Here is a 16,967-nt window from a genome sequence, read left to right as displayed (position 1 = left end):
TTGATGTGATTTGCTGTGGCCCCCTTGTAGTTCTCTGAACCCTCGATAGGACGTCTGAGACATCTATCACGTTGGTCTCCCTGTGCAGACCTCAGGAAGGGGAATTGCAGATGGCAGTGCCTTCTCTATCTGCTCAGCTTGGCAAGGAGGATGAAAAGGGAGGTGATAGGAAGAAAACCAGGGGCCTTATCCAGTTCTCACTACCAACAGCGGTATTGTCCAGAACAGATAAATGGAAGGCCATGGGCTTTGGTTTTCCAAAGCATAGAGTGTTGCCCATGACTGGCGCTGCTGAAATCAGTGAGCAGAGACAGATGTTACTTCATGCTGCAGAAACCACAGTCATGTGGAACGCCCATGAAGATCACTTCCAGGCTATACAGATTTGGTGGAGATGAGGCCAAGTAACTGAACCCCTCTACCCTTCCCACCAGCACCCTCCAGCAGTGTGACCTGGGAGACCTTCCCAGTGCAGTATTTATACCTTGGTCTGTCACATTGACTGACAGCAGCAACAAGGAGATGTCTAGGGCAGAGGATGTGGAGGGTGTGGGGAAGGGTGTCTCCTGGGAAAAGCTCCGGGCTGCTCCCCCCTCCCCTCCGGGAATGTGCTAATTTTCACTCCTGTATAGTCCTTTATCTCAGCTCTTCGACCTTGAGCTCAGAGACATTATTAGCCTTAGCCAGAAAGGCAGAGTGTGGAATTAACCATTTAAATGCTGAATGTTTCTGATTCCAGGCCCTGAAGTTATAAACAGGTGGATGCAACGTATCTGAATTGTTCAGGAAGTCAGTGGATTTTTCAGGTTTGGTTAGCACTGATTTTAAAAATACTAGGAAGAATGTTGTGTACCAAATAGGTCATCTTGTGAACTATATCAATATTCAAACTTTGTATGTGCCTTCCTAGCAGATGTAGAGATCTCCTTTAAAAATGCCTTTTGTGTGCTTTGCTACGCACTGTGTATCAACTTGATTTTCTTAGTCAGCTTTTCATCCTTACCTGGACCCCATTACTGATCTGCAGACCACAAGCTGAAAGCCATTAGTCTAATGCTTTAAGTGAGCTCTCTGCTATTGTGGTAACTCTTAAATTTTAGACTTTACAAAGTACTATACAAATTCTTACCAAAAATTGAAGTGAGAGAGATCTAGATTGAGATCTAGATTGATGTATTGGCAGTTCTGCTACTTACATCTCTGGGTGATTTTGGGCTTGTCTTTTAGCCTTGGTGTTGCTTTCTATGTTTGCAGAATGAGCTGATAATTCCTCAGTGGCCCATGATGTCTGCTGATATTTTGAATGTGCTTACATACATGTGTGTTTTGTTTGGCAGGGTCAGCTCCTCTGTCTTTGGTGCCTGACAAATGATACTATCCAAGGAAAAAAAATCCTTTGCCTTTCTGGGAGTCAGTGGTGGTCTCTCCATGAGCAGCAGTAAATGTGGAGAAGTGGAAATTTTTGCGGAGTACTCCTGCTTAATCGGTTCAGTGTTCATGGAGTTAATTTGCTCATGCCTTCAGATTGTTTTGTTTCCAGGGATTCTAAACCATTGCCTCCAGCTGTTCATTTCCATTGAACAAGGGTGATCTTTATCTGTCTAAACTAGTTAAAACCTGCTCCACTACCCAGCAGCCTTTTTGGAAATAGCCCAATAAAGCTGAGTGCAGTGGCTATGACACTAACAGCCTCCTGGACATCATAAATTCCAATCCTCACCCCCCCCCCCCCCCCCGACATCTTGCTGTTGGAGCACTCCTCCTGTTGTAATGGGACTCTTCACTTCCTTCACAGGTCCATTTAACTGCTGTCTAGACTGGGCAATGGTATTTATGTTAGAAGCAGCCAGTGGAGAATCCCTTCTAGACTAATTTAGCAGTTTAATATTATCAGATTAAGGCTTGACACAACCTCAAAGGTACCATTCAAGCAACTGAAGCTCTGTAAGACTTGCACTTAGATTCTGTTCAGTGTGCGTGTTGCTTGGAATATTCGGATTGAAGCATATTTTTAAAATGTGCTTCATTTGAAGTCTCCTGTGACATAGTGAGATTTGTAATACCTTTGGGGCTGTTTTGTCTTTAAACATGGGATCTGATAGTTTTTGTCTTGTGCAAATTAGATGCAATTTTGTTACGCTGATGAGACAGCCACCAGATGTACCAAAGAATCTTTCCTGTGAGGAAAATTAAATGCCTTGCGTATGTCAGACAAAGATGTTATCTGTGCCAGAAGGAATCACAAATTGCAACAGAAGATTTCCCAGTTTTAGTAATGCTGCTACCAGGATCCTAGCTAGGGTGTGTGCACTCCCGTAGAAACACCTTCCGTTGTTGCAGGGGTTGCTAACAGCACTTTATTTTGCCCAGTGCTGAACAAGGCTGAGTAACACAATGGTTAAAATGCTAGTGATCAGTCTGTGCTCTAGGCTCTTCCTTCTATTACTACTACTACTACTAACAGCAGTGGGAAAATTTGTGGCCAGAAGATCTCTCATGAAGACCTAGGCTGAGCCTGGCTTTGGAATATGCCAAGGAGACCTTTTCCCGTTGTTTTCCTGCAGATGTTAGCATCCTTGCTGTCCCGGGAGTCAGCAAGGCACGAAGAGCGTTGGGAAGTGGCACCCCTGCCCTCTGCAGCAAATAGCTGGATCTGTTCAGAGTCCAAGCCCATGTGTCTGCTGAGAAGGCTGTGTAGTCACTTTTCTGCTAAACTGCCTCGTAGCAATAATCAGACTATCAGAGGATAGGAAAAGTCTGAGAAAATGACCAGTTTAAGATGTCATTATTGGCCTTTAGCAGCTGCATATTATCCTATTCTTATTAATAACCAATACTTTAACCACTGGAAGCAATGCTTTCTTGGCACCATTCATATGTAATGTCTGGGGGTCATATTCAGCTCTCCATTGCATCAAGGTAAATATAGGATAACTCGTTTGGTTTCCTTGGTGTTATTTTGCATTTGGCTCATGCTCCTTGCCCTTAGGAGCCTGCAGTCTAAAATACCAGAGAGAGTGTTCAGTCACAGAACAGTTAGTACGCAAAGCATAAAAAACAAATGAAGGACTGCTATCCTGGCTGTGCACTAGAATTACGGCTATTTGTCCTCTTGTTGAGTCTAATGGGTTATTCATGCGTAAACAAGAGCAGGAGTTTTTTTGTTACTTTTCATATGTAATTCACCAGTAAATTATGGCTGGAAAGTCTCTGGGAAAATGATTTTTTAAAATGGTTTTAAATAAAGAGTTGTTAGTTATTTCCTTTCTGTGTAGAGAGATTTGATTGGGAGGAACAGAGAACAAGAATCACTGAGCAAAATAGAAGTTGCTTAAAGAAAAGCAGTAAGAAAATCTAGGTTAGTAGTAGGAAGAAAGGGAAAGCCTGGCAAATCTATGCGGAATGTGTTGGAACTGCTGTTTCCCTTCCAGCTTTGCCCTCCCCCACCTTCTCTCCAACATACAAGCTTGTAAGACCTCTAATAAAGTTATATATGGCCATATATATAAGGTTTTATGTCATCTATGCATTTATCTTAATTTCATTCTCCAGTACAAGAATCTCTCTTTTTTTGCATACTCTTTATAAAGTTGTCAGCGCTGAGGACACTAATTGTACTTTTCATTTTCAGGGATCTTCCGGACAATCCTGCTCTTCAGTGGGACACACAGCTCCTTGCTACCTTCATGCTAAAGCATATAGAAGCTGATAACATCAACCTGGTAATGTGAAACTTTGTACAGCACATGCATTTTCTGCAGTACTTCTGAGCCTGTAGTCTAGGCTTTTTCCTTCCCTCTGAAAGCTTTCTTTAGAGTCTTGGTTAGGATTTTGCTTCTGGAGTCTGTGTGAAATAGGCTAGGAGAGGGAGGGAGGGTACCAATCCATTCTGAAGTATTTACTTTGCAATCTTTACCCGTTTCTCTAGCTGGATCCTATTAAATCTCTTTTGTGTGGTCTTATCACCCATCTTTGCTGAAATACAAGCTTCAAATTAGCTAAAAACTGGAAAATCTATTGAAACTGGTAAGCTTCACTGTAGTGGATTTGGGGATTTATTAGTTGTAGGGGACCCCCTGAACAAGTCCAGCTGAGTTTCAGGTCTAAAATTAAATCTGAAAATGATTTTGCATTTTGTAGTTAAAGACCTTATGTGAGTATTTGTGCAACTTCTATTATCTTGTGAAGTAAAACATGGTAATTCTCATCTTTTTTTTCGAATACTTCAAACAACTGCTAGAACTCCAGAACAAATAAAATTATCCCACTGAAAAACAGGAGAAAGAGTGATGGCATAGGTTAGATGTGTATCCTTTCTTTCTAGAGATCTTTGCTTCCAAATGGGAACTAAGCAGTGGAGAGATTTTACTTCAGTAGCTCCTCAAATATGTGTCTACGTTTTAAAGCTACCATTTTGCTGCTGCTGTTAGGTTTCATTGATGAGGAGTGGATATGAGGTTTAGGCTTAGGCTTAGATTTGAAGTACATTGATGGGCATGTGTTAGAGGGTTAGATTAGCAGGGATATACATCAGAGTAGAAAAATATTAAGCTGGAGAGGGTTCATGGGGTTGGAATAGGCTTTTGTTACGGAACAGGAATAAGGGGCTAAGCACGGAAAAATCTGTGCTCTGTTCTTTGCTGTAGAACCTTGCTGTGGTCATTCATGTCACTGTCACACACTGATGAACAGCAAAATCACAAAACTTTTAAAGCTTTTCAGCAATTCACAAAACAAGACACCACATCTTCTGTAGCGTGGGCACTGAAAACCCATGGGCATGAAAAGCACTGTTGTACTTCCAACCCTGTATTGATTCTGAGGCTAATTTTCCATGAAATTTGTTGCTGTGCACAGAGACAAATGAAGTTTTCCTTGAGTCATTCTGTGCCTTTTGGCCCGGTGAATAGATAGAGCTTTAATCTAAACTGAAAGCTGCTAACACAAGAGGACTTGTACTGCGTGTTTGCGACTCTCCTGGGCACTAGGGCAAGTGCACTAGAATCCCAGTAGATACTTTGAAAACACTAGAACTTCCTCTAGATGATTAGAAAGGGTTAGATCTTTACCTCAAAGGAGATTAAACACAAGCTGTTCATGCTGGGGAAGGCAGGAGTCCGGTATTAGCATAGCGTGAGCTGAAAAACCATGTGTGATTTTCAAAGCAAAAAACATGCAAAATCTCTATTACTCTCCCTGCTGTGTTGCTGGTGTGAGGTGTAGCCTTAGTAATGAGGAATATTGTGGAAGGGCCCTTCAGTGGTCGAGGGCCCACTGTGCACTCCTCAGTGATTCCGTGATCGGCACTGAGGACAAACTTCTGTAGCAGAACAGATTGTCAGCAGCACCAAGGGCTAATGAAGCAGCTTTGTGGAGATGGTGGTTGTGAACTGCTCTGTAAACGTATATTATTTTAAGTGTCCCCAATAATCACATAATTGCTAAAATACCTTTCAGCTAGGAGCAGATCTGGTTTGCTAACAATGCACCTGATTACCTTTGTCCAACACACTGCTTTTAAAACTTTAAAGCTTGGGAATTAGGTATCTATTGGCTGCTCTTTGAGCATCTCTACTCTCCTGAGACAATGGCCTTATCTTGAAAGGTAGACTTGAGTCTGTCTTTCACTAATGTTGAAATTGATAGTATCAGCTTAATGTGCTAAAAAGAGCCCTGTCAAGTAGTAAGCTAACATGGCTTCAGACACAAGCTAACTCCATAAGGTTACCATGATTGGAAGACATGTCTTGTTTATCTATCCCACTGGGAAAACTTTCCCCAGTTGTCCCTCATAGTCATAGCATAGACAATGGTATCTTTTATTTACAGAATGTATGTGTCATCTGGCAGTGGAGATTCAGGTTGCAATTGCAACATGTCTGAAGCAAAGACTGCAAAGGAAGGAGTCACGCCATTTTATGTGTATTTTTGTTCCATTGCGTAGTTAGTCGTTTCCTCAGTTGCCCAGGAAGTCCATAAGTAACTCAATCTTTTTGAGAGCTACAGGGACATATTTCATCTAAGTTCTACTCTAAATAATGCATACATGGAAATTAACGTTTGGTATAGTCTAAGCCAAAACTAATTTAAAGACTTTGGAAATTATTTCCTGCCTGCTGGATTTATAAGCAAAAACTAGTGTTGCTTGGAGAGGCAACCAAAGCTAGTCTGTCTTGATCCAGATTAGAAAGTATTTGGTGTGTAAAAAACAAGTTGCATAGTATTGTGTGGGCCTCAGGCACCTTCGAGATTATGAAATAGCACTCTTCATTATCCCAACTTTGGTGACAGCAGAGCTTGGATCAGGAGATGACATTCAGACTGTGTTTGGGGCAGATGCATTGCCAAGATTAGAACTCTTCAATACCCAAGTTTTTGAAAGCTCTTTTCCATGATGGGCTAATGGAAGTGTCATCCATTCAACTGCTCATGGGAAAGTCCCATTGTCTCAGATCTTCTCTAAAAGGAAAGCTAGACCCTTCTACAAATGATACCTAGTTGGAGCTTATATTTGAGAGGGTGAGTTCAACTATGATGTTTTGGATCTGAGTCTCCACACCCTCCTAAAATTCAGAAGCATCCAAATGTGTGATGTTTGAAGACAATTTTATGTGTGTTTGCAGAACACCAGACACACACTGCAGCAGGCAGACTTTGTTGGAGAAGGCAACAGAGCAGGGATAGACTTTGGCATCTTTATTTCTTCTGCTCTTCTATATTGCAGACACCCCAGGTATGCTTTGGGGTACATGAGTGGGAGGGGACCTTTCATTCCAAGAGCTGATTCATCACTTAAACATTTACAGCTCTAACCCAATGGACACTGGAATGTGGAGAGTGATTTGAATTTTGCTTTGTCATCCAAGTGTCTGGTCTTTTTAATCTTTAGCTTGTCTAAATCAGCAACAAGGGGAATTTCTTAAAAACCTTCCTAATAGGATCAAAGGGAATTTGAATACTGTTGGCCTATGTAGTGTAATTGGGCCTATAAAATGGTGCTCAGAGGAAGGCTATTAGAAATGGAGTTGCTTGCTGTGACATTTTATGGGATGGCCCTTCTTATGGGGGAATGAGACTTTTCCATCCCCACCAGTCTACTTGGTCGGATGTGTGATCTATTTGAAGTGCTGAATGATGCCAGAAAGAGTGAGGGAGACCCATATCTTTAAGTGCTTTTCTTCTCCATTGCACATGGCTTCTAGAAGGCGCTTGGACTCCAGACCTCTCAGGAGTTTCCTCTTCTGCTAGTAATTGAGTAATTTCCTCTGTGCTCTTCCCCCTCCAGAAGGGATTTCTGAATGTGTTTATCTTGGCTGCTGCTCTGGCTTCCGCCAGTGAAAGTTCCATTTCCTGAATACCAAGGTCACCCAGAAGAAAACCCAGCAGCACCAACAGCAGCAGCTCCCATTTCAGAACAGGTGTGGGGAGGGACCTCTCTCTTGCCCTAAAGATTTCACTGAGCAATAATTTCCACGTCAGGTGTATTTCCTATCCCAGTCTTTTGCCCCCAAAACTGGCTGAGCTTGTTTTCAACCCAGACAGTTCCAAGATGTTCAGGTTTTCTCATTCTCCTGACTGTTTGCTTGATTTCATCATCAACCTGGTTCAGGTTATGTGTTTAAAGCAAGCACACCAGCTGGCTGCACCATGTGGAAGAAGGAGGTGTTCCCATGTGAAAATATCTTCAGCATGTGAGAAAGAAACTGAGATTTATTATCGATAAAATGAATCCCTGAAGCCGGAGGAATATATTTGCATGTGATTGCTGCCTGCTTTCAGTCATGAGCACCACAGTGATGCTGTGGAATCGGTGTCTTAATTAGAGAATAGACCTAGAAGCTCCACACTGAATAGATCAGACTTCACTACTCCATCAGTAGCGAAACTGTGTGCTTTGAGGGATCTCTATAGGGGAAGGGCCAATATTTCAAATATGGTCTTTCTGCAGGTAGAGTGAATGCCACCATGTTCAGGCCAGTGTTCAGGTATTTTTGGAATTGTGCTTATAGATTTGCATATTTGAAGCCACAGGCAATTCATGTGAAAATGTTCTAAGAGTAAACTAGATCACAACCATTGAAAATTAGCCTTGAGCAATCTCTTCAGCTAATTCAGCAATTATATAACCCCAGCAGCTTTAGCAAGACTAGATCCCGTTTCTAAATAGGTGTGGAGAGAGAAAGCCTCCAAAGATATTTCTGAACAGCTAATTTCCATGTCAAGAATATTTACTAATCCAGCGTTAAGCTTCCACAATTGGCCAGAGCCAGTTTTGTCAAAATAGTGATAAGTTTATTTAGTCTGCTAACTACAGTCTCTTATCTCAGTCTTCTCGTTTGTTCTCCCGTGTCCTATACGACAGGAGAAATCTATATTTTCGCTTGCCTCAGGTTTTTTGCCTAATTTCTTAAGGAAACAGGAATAATGCAGTTGTATTTATAAGTGTGTGCACAGGAATAGCCCAAAAAAGATTTTAGAGCTGATTGGATAATTTCGAAACACATTTGAAAACAAGACTGCTGCAAGAGTGCTGCCCTGTGAGACGATTCTTGCCTATGCCAGAGATAGGGATTAGGTTAGGGTTAGGGTTAGGGTTAAGAGAAGGAGAAAGCCTATGTGCACCGTTGTTATGAGTGTGGATAGAGGGTGCGGAGAGAAGGTGATGGCTGCCAGGAGAGCTGTCGTGGGAGGAGTTTCTTGTGTGTGCAGAGATTGGGGTGTATGACTGTGGCTTGGCGTGGAAAATCTTAGAGGGATGCGGATTAATAGACTTAAAGATGTTACTTTTCTACAGGGTAAATGAAGAGACAGACCCTTTGTCTGCGTTTATTTTGTCAACATGCTCATCCCTACTGTAGCCATTAATTGACTCACTAGTATTCACCTGCCAGTGTGAATTTACTGTGCCAGTAATGAGTGGGATAAGTTGTTATCGTATGAAATGACAATTTAGGAGTCTACATCTGGCCGGCAACGTATAACCCTGCCTCTTGGTGGCCGCATTATTACAGCTGCTGGGCAAAGTGGAAAGTCCGGGTGTGGACTTGTACTGGGTGGATGGGTGTATAAGCAGGCTTGTCAGGAGTCTGTGGTTTCTGAGTATTTCTTATCAGAATCTTTGTATGTGTTTCCTCTCCCTCTTTACACAGTAAATCCTATGTTTGACAGGGCTTCTCTTGTTGCAGGGTGGAGTAGAAAGTTGCAGGACTGGCAGGGTGGCTTTTGATCCTCCCTTGATCTTTAACCCAGTACTTCAGGCCCTGCTTATAAAATAGATGTTGAGAAGGGAACTGTGGTGAATAAGGAAGGCAGGAGCATTTCCTCCCTGAAGAAGAGAACAAGCTGGCAAGGAAGCAGGCATTGACTTAAAGATGGGGAGGTTATGATTTCTTACCAGTTGTAGGGAAAGGAGCTGTGAAGAGCTCAGCTGCCTGGCCTCTCTCAAAGCACAAACCTAACTTTAAATTGCTCAAGGACAGTCACTTTCCCTGTCTGGAAAGCCTGCCTGCACATGTAGCCTTTCTGCTCCAGGCTTTGTGCTGCCAGTCTGTCTGCTGGGCTGGAAGCAGGAGCTTTTCAGTACCGCCTTCACACAGTGCCCAGAGTGAGCCCTTCCTTAATACTCTTAGGGAGGATGCTTCATCCCTAATACATTGCTGGTACGTCTGAGGGCAGGGAGACAAGGGCATTCTGTGCTTTGGAAGGTGACTTGGTAATTCTGCATTCACACATTACTTCTGCACTGTGAAGTTCCGCTTTCTTCCTGCAAAGAAACAATAAACAATATAATCTCCTTGTTCAGCTGAAAGCATGAGTTGGTTGTACAAAAGGTACAGTCAGCTGATTCTTAAAAAAGTTTATTCTCAGATCACATTATTTTATCACTCTCTGATTCTGACATGAAGTCTCATTACAAACTAAACACTAGTACATGACTCCGTTGTTCTTGCTAGAGCAACTATGTCCTGACTTACAATACAGCATCCTATAGTCTCACTGTGCAATCCACAGGCATTCTAGTATGTTGTTAGATGCAGGGGAGAGTGATTCATCGAGCCAGATCACTTGGACTAGGAACAACCAGTTTGCAACAGATCACTCTGAAATAACCTTTTGGACAGATAATGAGTAAGAAGTGCATGCTGCCACTGGGAATGTGATTCTTCTCGTCTTTCTGCTATTTAAGCTCTTAGATTGTGTAGTTGTTTAGATCCAGTGACTTCACTTACTTGTTTAGTTGTATTTCTGTAGTGTGAATTCACACACAAGGCCTCACTGCGCAAGGCAAACACAGCTCTTCAGAGGCAACAGGCTGGGACAGTGCCGTGTTGTGTATCAAAGACAGTTATTGCACCGTCTGTTTTCTCCTCCTAGGTTATTATTATTCTCTGGTTTTACTTTGCAGGTGGTAACCTTTGACGCAGGAGGAGTGAGTGGTCATGCTAACCACACTTCTCTTTGTACTGCTTTAAGGTACAGTATTTTGCATGCTTTTTTGGATGGCTCATTATAGTGTTATAGAGTGAATGTGATGCTTGTACGTAAGCAGCAAATTTTAATAGCTAGAGCCAAGAACAGTATTAACTTTGCTGATATACATGAATGCCAGCCTTTGGGACACAATACTATTCAGAGAAATTCTCACAGCTCTGTAAATGACCTACAGGCATCCTTTTCTATTCCACCTGCTGCTGCTCTTCTGCCAGTCCACCTTTCATTTGGTCCTCTTCGGCTCTTCCCATCCTTGCTCCCAGTGCATCAGCAGTTTCTGCTTCCCACCACTGGGGTAGGAATACACTTCCACTAAAATATGCTGTCAGTGACAGATCACTTTGCATTGCTGGTCTGAGGAGAACTTGCAAATAGCTAGTGCCTGAACAGATGGTGGTTAGATTGTGGAGCATTCTGCACTATTCTTCCAGAGGATGTTGCCCTCCTATCTGAGTGTCGGACTTTACCTCTCCAGTCCAAGGAAGTTGCTCTTTCACTAGAGCTGTCGCCACTTACCACTCTTCCTATGTCATTTCCTTCCTCCACCAGTTTATTCTTTAAATTCTGAGAGCCTTTCTCTCTGTGCTATGATGTATGAAGGATGCTAGACAAAAATCCCATGTATTAAAATCACCCAAATTCTGCTTAGCAAGGCATCTAGAATATTTTATTTTAATCTGTTGCTCATTCAGACCTGGTTGTATCCTAGAGAGATCTCCATGAGAGCTGCCCCTGCTTTTCTTTGGCATGAGAAGAACTCTTTGCTAGTGTATTTTGTATTTTTAGCATCCATTTGTTTTCTGTATCACTTGCACAGTTCAAATAATTCTCTAGCTGTCCTTACTAACATCACAGTGGTTTACCTTTCTCACTTGACTAAGGAAAGCTGCAGTGCTGCAGAACCCAGTGCTGTGAGCTACACTGGAAAGATGCTGAGAGTCCTTGATCTTATCTGATGGCTGAAGTTCAGTGTTAGAGAGGATCATGGCTTTTCCCAGCAACTTCGGAAACATCCTAATGGAAAGAAAGGAGACAGAGTTAAAGCAAACAATGCATTTGTTTGGGCTAAGCACAGAGATGTTTCCCAGCACAATATTATTGAGGAGCCAGTCCAGTGGATAAGGGATAGAGGCTGATGACCGATGCTCTCCTCAGTGGCACAGAGGGAATGATGAGCTGTCAGCTGCCTGCACCTCAGGGTTTGCTCAGTCAATTGCCATTGGGCAGCAAATAGGAATGGAGGGCAGATTGTTAGATATTCCCCTACGTCCTGAGAAGGTACAGGGGAAACATGCTAGCGGCTGAATTATGCATGAGAGAATTAAGGAGAGCTCTGGATTTGGATCCCAGCTCTACTATTGTCAGACTCGAGGCTGTACAGAAATAACTTTCCCACCTTCGTGCTTTAGTTTTCCAGTATGTGCTGTGAGAATATTAACCCTTCTCTCAACTCAGAGTATGTTACTAGAGAGTATTCATTATCTGTAAACCCTTTGACCTCAGATCTTTGCTTTAGTCCTTAGCCTACAGCAGAACATTGTCCTGGGCTGATGAGGTACATGCTGATATGGACCCCAGTGTATAAGCAGCTCCCATTAACTAAGGACTGGGGTCTTGTGGCTTTTCCAGTTCTGAATCAGCAGAAATAAGCATGATGGCCCAGTCATCTGCATGTGGCAGGAGTAGTACTGTGGCCACTGAAAGGTTAAACTTATTTTTAGTGGTTTGCTTGCTCTCATTATTTTTCAGTTTGTGTCATGTAGCAACTAGAGCGTGACCGTATCACTCCTGGTTTTCAGTGCCCTGATGAGTTCTCGCATATTGGCCAGTGCAGGCAGCGCTTGGAGCATATGCTGAAGCTTCTCACACACTTCCCTGTCAGCAGGGCTTTGCAAAGCAACAGTCACTGCACTTGGCCCCAAGGCCCCCAGGACTGCGTGACAAATAAACTCTCTCTGCCTGTGCAGTGTATTTATTAACAGTCTTTAAAAAAGGTCTTACAGGGTCATGCCTACATTGTGGCTGTAAGTAGAAAAAGTGAAGCAGAGGGCTGGTGCAGTGATCCTTAGTGCTTTTGGATACTCCCTGTCTATGGGAAATCTGCCTTGTGCTCACTAAGTATGAGGCTGCTTACAGCAAAAGCAGGGGGAGAAAAGACTGTGTGACACGCTGCTTGCTTCAGGAGCCACAAATATCTGAACAGCAACAAGGAGCAAAGTAGTTCAGCAAAAGGATGTAGCTGAGCAGATGCTCAACGTTATCTGCTAAGGACATAAATATCTTTTGGGCTGTGGATCAGAGGTCACGTTCAAAGGAGCAGGGACTACTCAAAAGAAGTATGCCCTTCCCCTTGCAGCAACCTCTCCCCCTCCTGATGTGCTGCTATGTGTCTTCGCTTCAGATCAGGGAGGAACTGTGAAATGTCATGATTTGAGAGTCGATTTTTTTCTTCTGCAAGGAAAAAATAAGAAAAAACAGGATGAGAGAGGAACACAAATTGGTATTTGATTTCAGTCTCCCCTGGGAGTATTTCATTTCTGGTTCCCAGACTGAAAAAAAAAAAGAAAAAAGAAAACAAACAAACAAAAAAAAAGACAGCCCCACTATAGCAAAGAAGAGAAAATCACCTTGATTTGGAAAAGCAGTTCTCTCTTATCCTCCAAAGCAGGAGCTTTCCCTCCAGCCAAGAGAGCCTGGATCCGATAAACACATCCACAAGGAAGGGCAGGTCTCGAGTGATGTCAAGGTCACTTTACTCCCTTCTCAGCATTTGGCCAGTCATTAGACACTACAGTAATAAGCATGGTAAATACTACGTGACAGGAATATTTGAGAACAGCTCTTTCCTGCACTTGGAAATGACAGGATTTGCACTGATCTCACGTGTACTATCAAGGTGATGCAGTTTTGTATGAGTCATTGTGCATTTCCATTTAATACCAACCCTCTTGTCTGGTAGAGTAGCAAATGGGAGGCTCTTGTTTGCTTAAAGTGGAGAGTAATGGTCTGTGTGAGAGGGAGGAAGGACAGCATCACCTTTTTCTCCAGTGAGCGATCAAATCCATTTCATCCCAGCTAGAACTGGAAAGAATAGTCCCTGTCTGCTTAGGGCAGAGCAAACTGAGTGGAAAATAGGAGCTGCTATATTTAACCACTGTGCATTATGTTGTTATAGCAACTGCATCCATAAAACTTGTATCAATGATGCCATATAAAAAGCTACATCAAAGAATCATTAGCGGAGCCTATTCTTGTCAGTTCCATTTGGAAAAACTCCTCTCAGTCCCACAGGATGTTGCTGAATGGCCATCAGCTTGGTGGTGGATTGTAAATAAGACTGTGCAGAGGTGATATTTGGGAACTTTAGGGTTTTATCACTCCTGAGTCGACTGTGGTACAGCTTGAGTGCCACTGATGCCTTGTGTCATGGCCTGACTATTAAATGCTCCATTTATGAGTGCCACGGGACATAGCATGGTGTGTTTTAAGTAGTAGTTGGGTCATGTGCGAGGGGGAAAGAGCATTTCCAATCAAAACATTGAACAGTGTGTTGTCCAGCTAAATCTACAGGCTCGGTAGGTATGGTTCTCCTCAAAAGCCATCAACTACATGACATCCCTACAAATGGGCAGTTTTCCTTTTATTGAATTTTCTAGGCCAGCTCTTAAATGATGTGGAGAACAGGAAACGAGCTGTTTCTTGGGTGATTTGTTTGATGATAGCAAATGGTGCCCTGATACACCATTTTAATGGCTGCCTTCTTAAAAGGCAGGGGGCTGGAATGGGACTCCGATCTCTTCCTAAATTTAAGCAGCTGTAGCCCGTGCATTTCAAATGAGTGGCATGTCATTTACAGTCTGGAAGCAGAGTATAGTCTTTTCTTCCTTTTCCCAAACTGATTATTATTTGCTCCCCTTAGAAAAGAATTTCCTGTGGCATTAATATGTCTGTTTGGGACTGTTTAGCCCCCGCTAGACTTCTAGGTTCTGCAAAAAAAGACGACCTTTGATGAAGAAACAGCTTCCAGTACCTTCAGTTTCCGTCTGTCCTTTTATAGTCCAGCTCAGTTCCGGCATTTTGTTTTAGTGGGCTGTAATGTCCAAAGTGATGAGGGAACTTTTGAGTGGTATCTGTGATTGCACTCAAACTGTCTCTACATGGTCAAGGCAAAATTTCATCCTCTGAGACCTTGACCCTTCCTCTCGGAGAACTCTGCCCCATGCCTGGCATACATCGTGTTGGTATCTTATCGGGCATCTCTTCGGTGATTTTACCTAATACCTTCAGCCCCTGCTCCCTCCTTCCTTAATTTGACCAAGCTCATTAATCCCAGTGCCCTTCCATGATACTGTTGAGAGCCATTAAGATAAAGTTGGGCACAGGGCACCAGAACAGTTGGTACTTAGCAAGGATTCCCTCCTAAGAAGGGTTTTTTTCAAAGGGACAGTATCAGGGAATGTCCTTCCCAGCCTCCCTGGACTGCTAGCAGTTTGACTGGAGCAGTGAAACTGCACATTTCTCTCCCAGACAATGTGAGGACAAAAGCACAGAGCAGCTCTGTCAGCTAGAAGATCTCCGAATCACCAGCTTTGTTTCTGACTGGCAGAACTCTCTTTTGCCACTGCAGTATGTGTGAGAACAGTGTGCCTGAGTAGTGTTTTAAACTGCATGTTGCTACATTGTGTAGTTTAGGGTGCGTGGAAATGCAGCCAGAAAGTCCGGTTAGGGAGGGAAGAGGCGTTCCAGATAGGAAACATTCAACATCTGGCAAGTATCTCACTCTAATGTCTCTGTAATTCCTGGGAGACTGGCTGTTCTTCCTCTTCCACATCTGTTTCATCAGATTAATTGGGCAGATTAGAAGTTAGGATCCTAAATGGAGCCCCAGTGCATCTTTAAGACTTCCATTCTCTGCCATGTTCTTGACAATTGCGTTTCCCCAGGGCTCTGCAGCAGCCAGCACGGTCAGTTCAGTGAAGGGTTTTGCCTTTGGCACAGGCAACTGTTTGGAGAGTGAAGTCATTGATTTCACTGAACAATTTTTCACAGAACAAAACATCACCAAAACTGTAATCCGCCCACCAGGGCGTCAGTCCTGGTTCATCCCTAGAGGAGGTCTGTGTTTCCCAAAACTGAGGTCTCAGCACCATCTTGCCATCAAGGGTAGATGCCAGTTATCAGCGCCTTTCTGGAGCCAGCCTACTCACTTTGTGGACAGCTTTCCTTGAGGTTGCCTGAATAAAGACAGGGAAATCAGGATCAATTTCCAAGATTGGGGTTGTTGGGGCATTTCAGTTTGTTCTGCTGGGCAGATGCAGCTGATAGCAACAGACTGCAACAGCTTTCAGAGTCCTTGAGGGAGGAGCTGGTGCTGAGTCCTTGCCGTGGACAGATAGTGAGTGCCTTTGGAGGACTCTCAGCCTTTTGGAGTTCTTTCTTGCTGAGGGTCTCACTCTCTTTCGAATGTGGATCTGAAGCCTGCCACTGGGCATACTAAAGGGGGTGCAGTAAGGGGTGCCCTGTAATCACCTGGGCTCGGGCGGGTGGATGAGTGGGAACAAGTCCCCTCAGATAAAATAAAAGAAAAAAGGTTATAAAAAGTCTCTCCACAAGAAAACCTGTGGAAAGCACTCCTGAAAAAGAGCATGTTTGTGTTTGACTGGTCAGGATTTCATGCCAGACTCTCTCATTTCACCCAAACCACAGCAAGTCCAGTCTCTAAAACAACATTCCCAAAATGGCAACAGCAGAGAGCTGCAACCTCTCCCCTACTTGGAGGTGTCCCGTGGAGACAGCTCCAGCAGGGTGGAGATGGGAATGAGAAGATTGATTTGGGAGAGGATTGGCTAGTTTTTTGAATGTGTGCGGGAGGTAGAGCTTTGTTTTTCTTTTTTTTCCTCTCTCGGCAAGTACAGTTCATTACCATCTCTAGCCTGAGAAATACAAATGCACAAAGCTGCAAGTTCCTCTGCAGCCCTGCAGCAGGGTGGAGGCCATTCCTGTAGCTCTGCACTGAACCTTGCTGAGCCCTGAGGCATTTAGCTCAGGACAAAAATGATGGGGAGAGAATCAGGGTTTCTATGTGCCCATTCGTCCAGACCAAAGTGTCAAGGCTGCCTGGCAGCAACATTGAGGACCTTTCCGAAAGTCCCCTCTGCGGCAGAACAGCATGCCCAGAAAAGAGACTAGTGCCTTGGATAGTTAGCTAAATTTCACAACCATTCATGCTTTATCTCTCCAAGCTTGTTTCAGGAAGTTCCCATCCCTCTAGCTTAAACTAGTGCTGAATCACCTCCTCATGGGGCCAAATTCTAGCTGAGGTGGAAGAAGCCTCTCGCAGGAGAGTACAGCAGACAATAATGGAGATATTTAAATCTTTTTTTCCCCCTCCTCCTCCTCAAAAAAATAACGCTAGTAATGTTTACAAGGCGACATGAAAAAACTGAGTCTGAATAGCAGGACTTGAGCTGTGAGGT

The 16,967-nt window shown here is 43.4% G+C and overlaps 1 protein-coding gene across 1 annotated transcript in view; it reads left to right on the top strand.

Annotated features, from left to right (window-relative positions):
- PIGL (phosphatidylinositol glycan anchor biosynthesis class L) overlaps positions 1-16,967 on the top strand; it is a 63,752-nt gene that overhangs the window by 35,752 nt on the left and 11,033 nt on the right. Inside the window, exons 3-4 of the mRNA XM_062592813.1 lie at positions 3,632-3,722; positions 10,406-10,473. Of these exons, the coding sequence (XP_062448797.1) occupies positions 3,632-3,722; positions 10,406-10,473 (159 nt within the window). The remainder of the gene's footprint in view (positions 1-3,631; positions 3,723-10,405; positions 10,474-16,967) is intronic.

The sequence above is a fragment of the Rhea pennata genome, chromosome 20 (assembly GCF_028389875.1).
Source record: "Rhea pennata isolate bPtePen1 chromosome 20, bPtePen1.pri, whole genome shotgun sequence".
Lineage (NCBI taxonomy): Eukaryota > Metazoa > Chordata > Aves > Rheiformes > Rheidae > Rhea > Rhea pennata.
The sequence above is the reverse complement of the archived record's forward strand: the minus strand, read 5'-3'. Positions and strand labels throughout refer to the sequence as shown.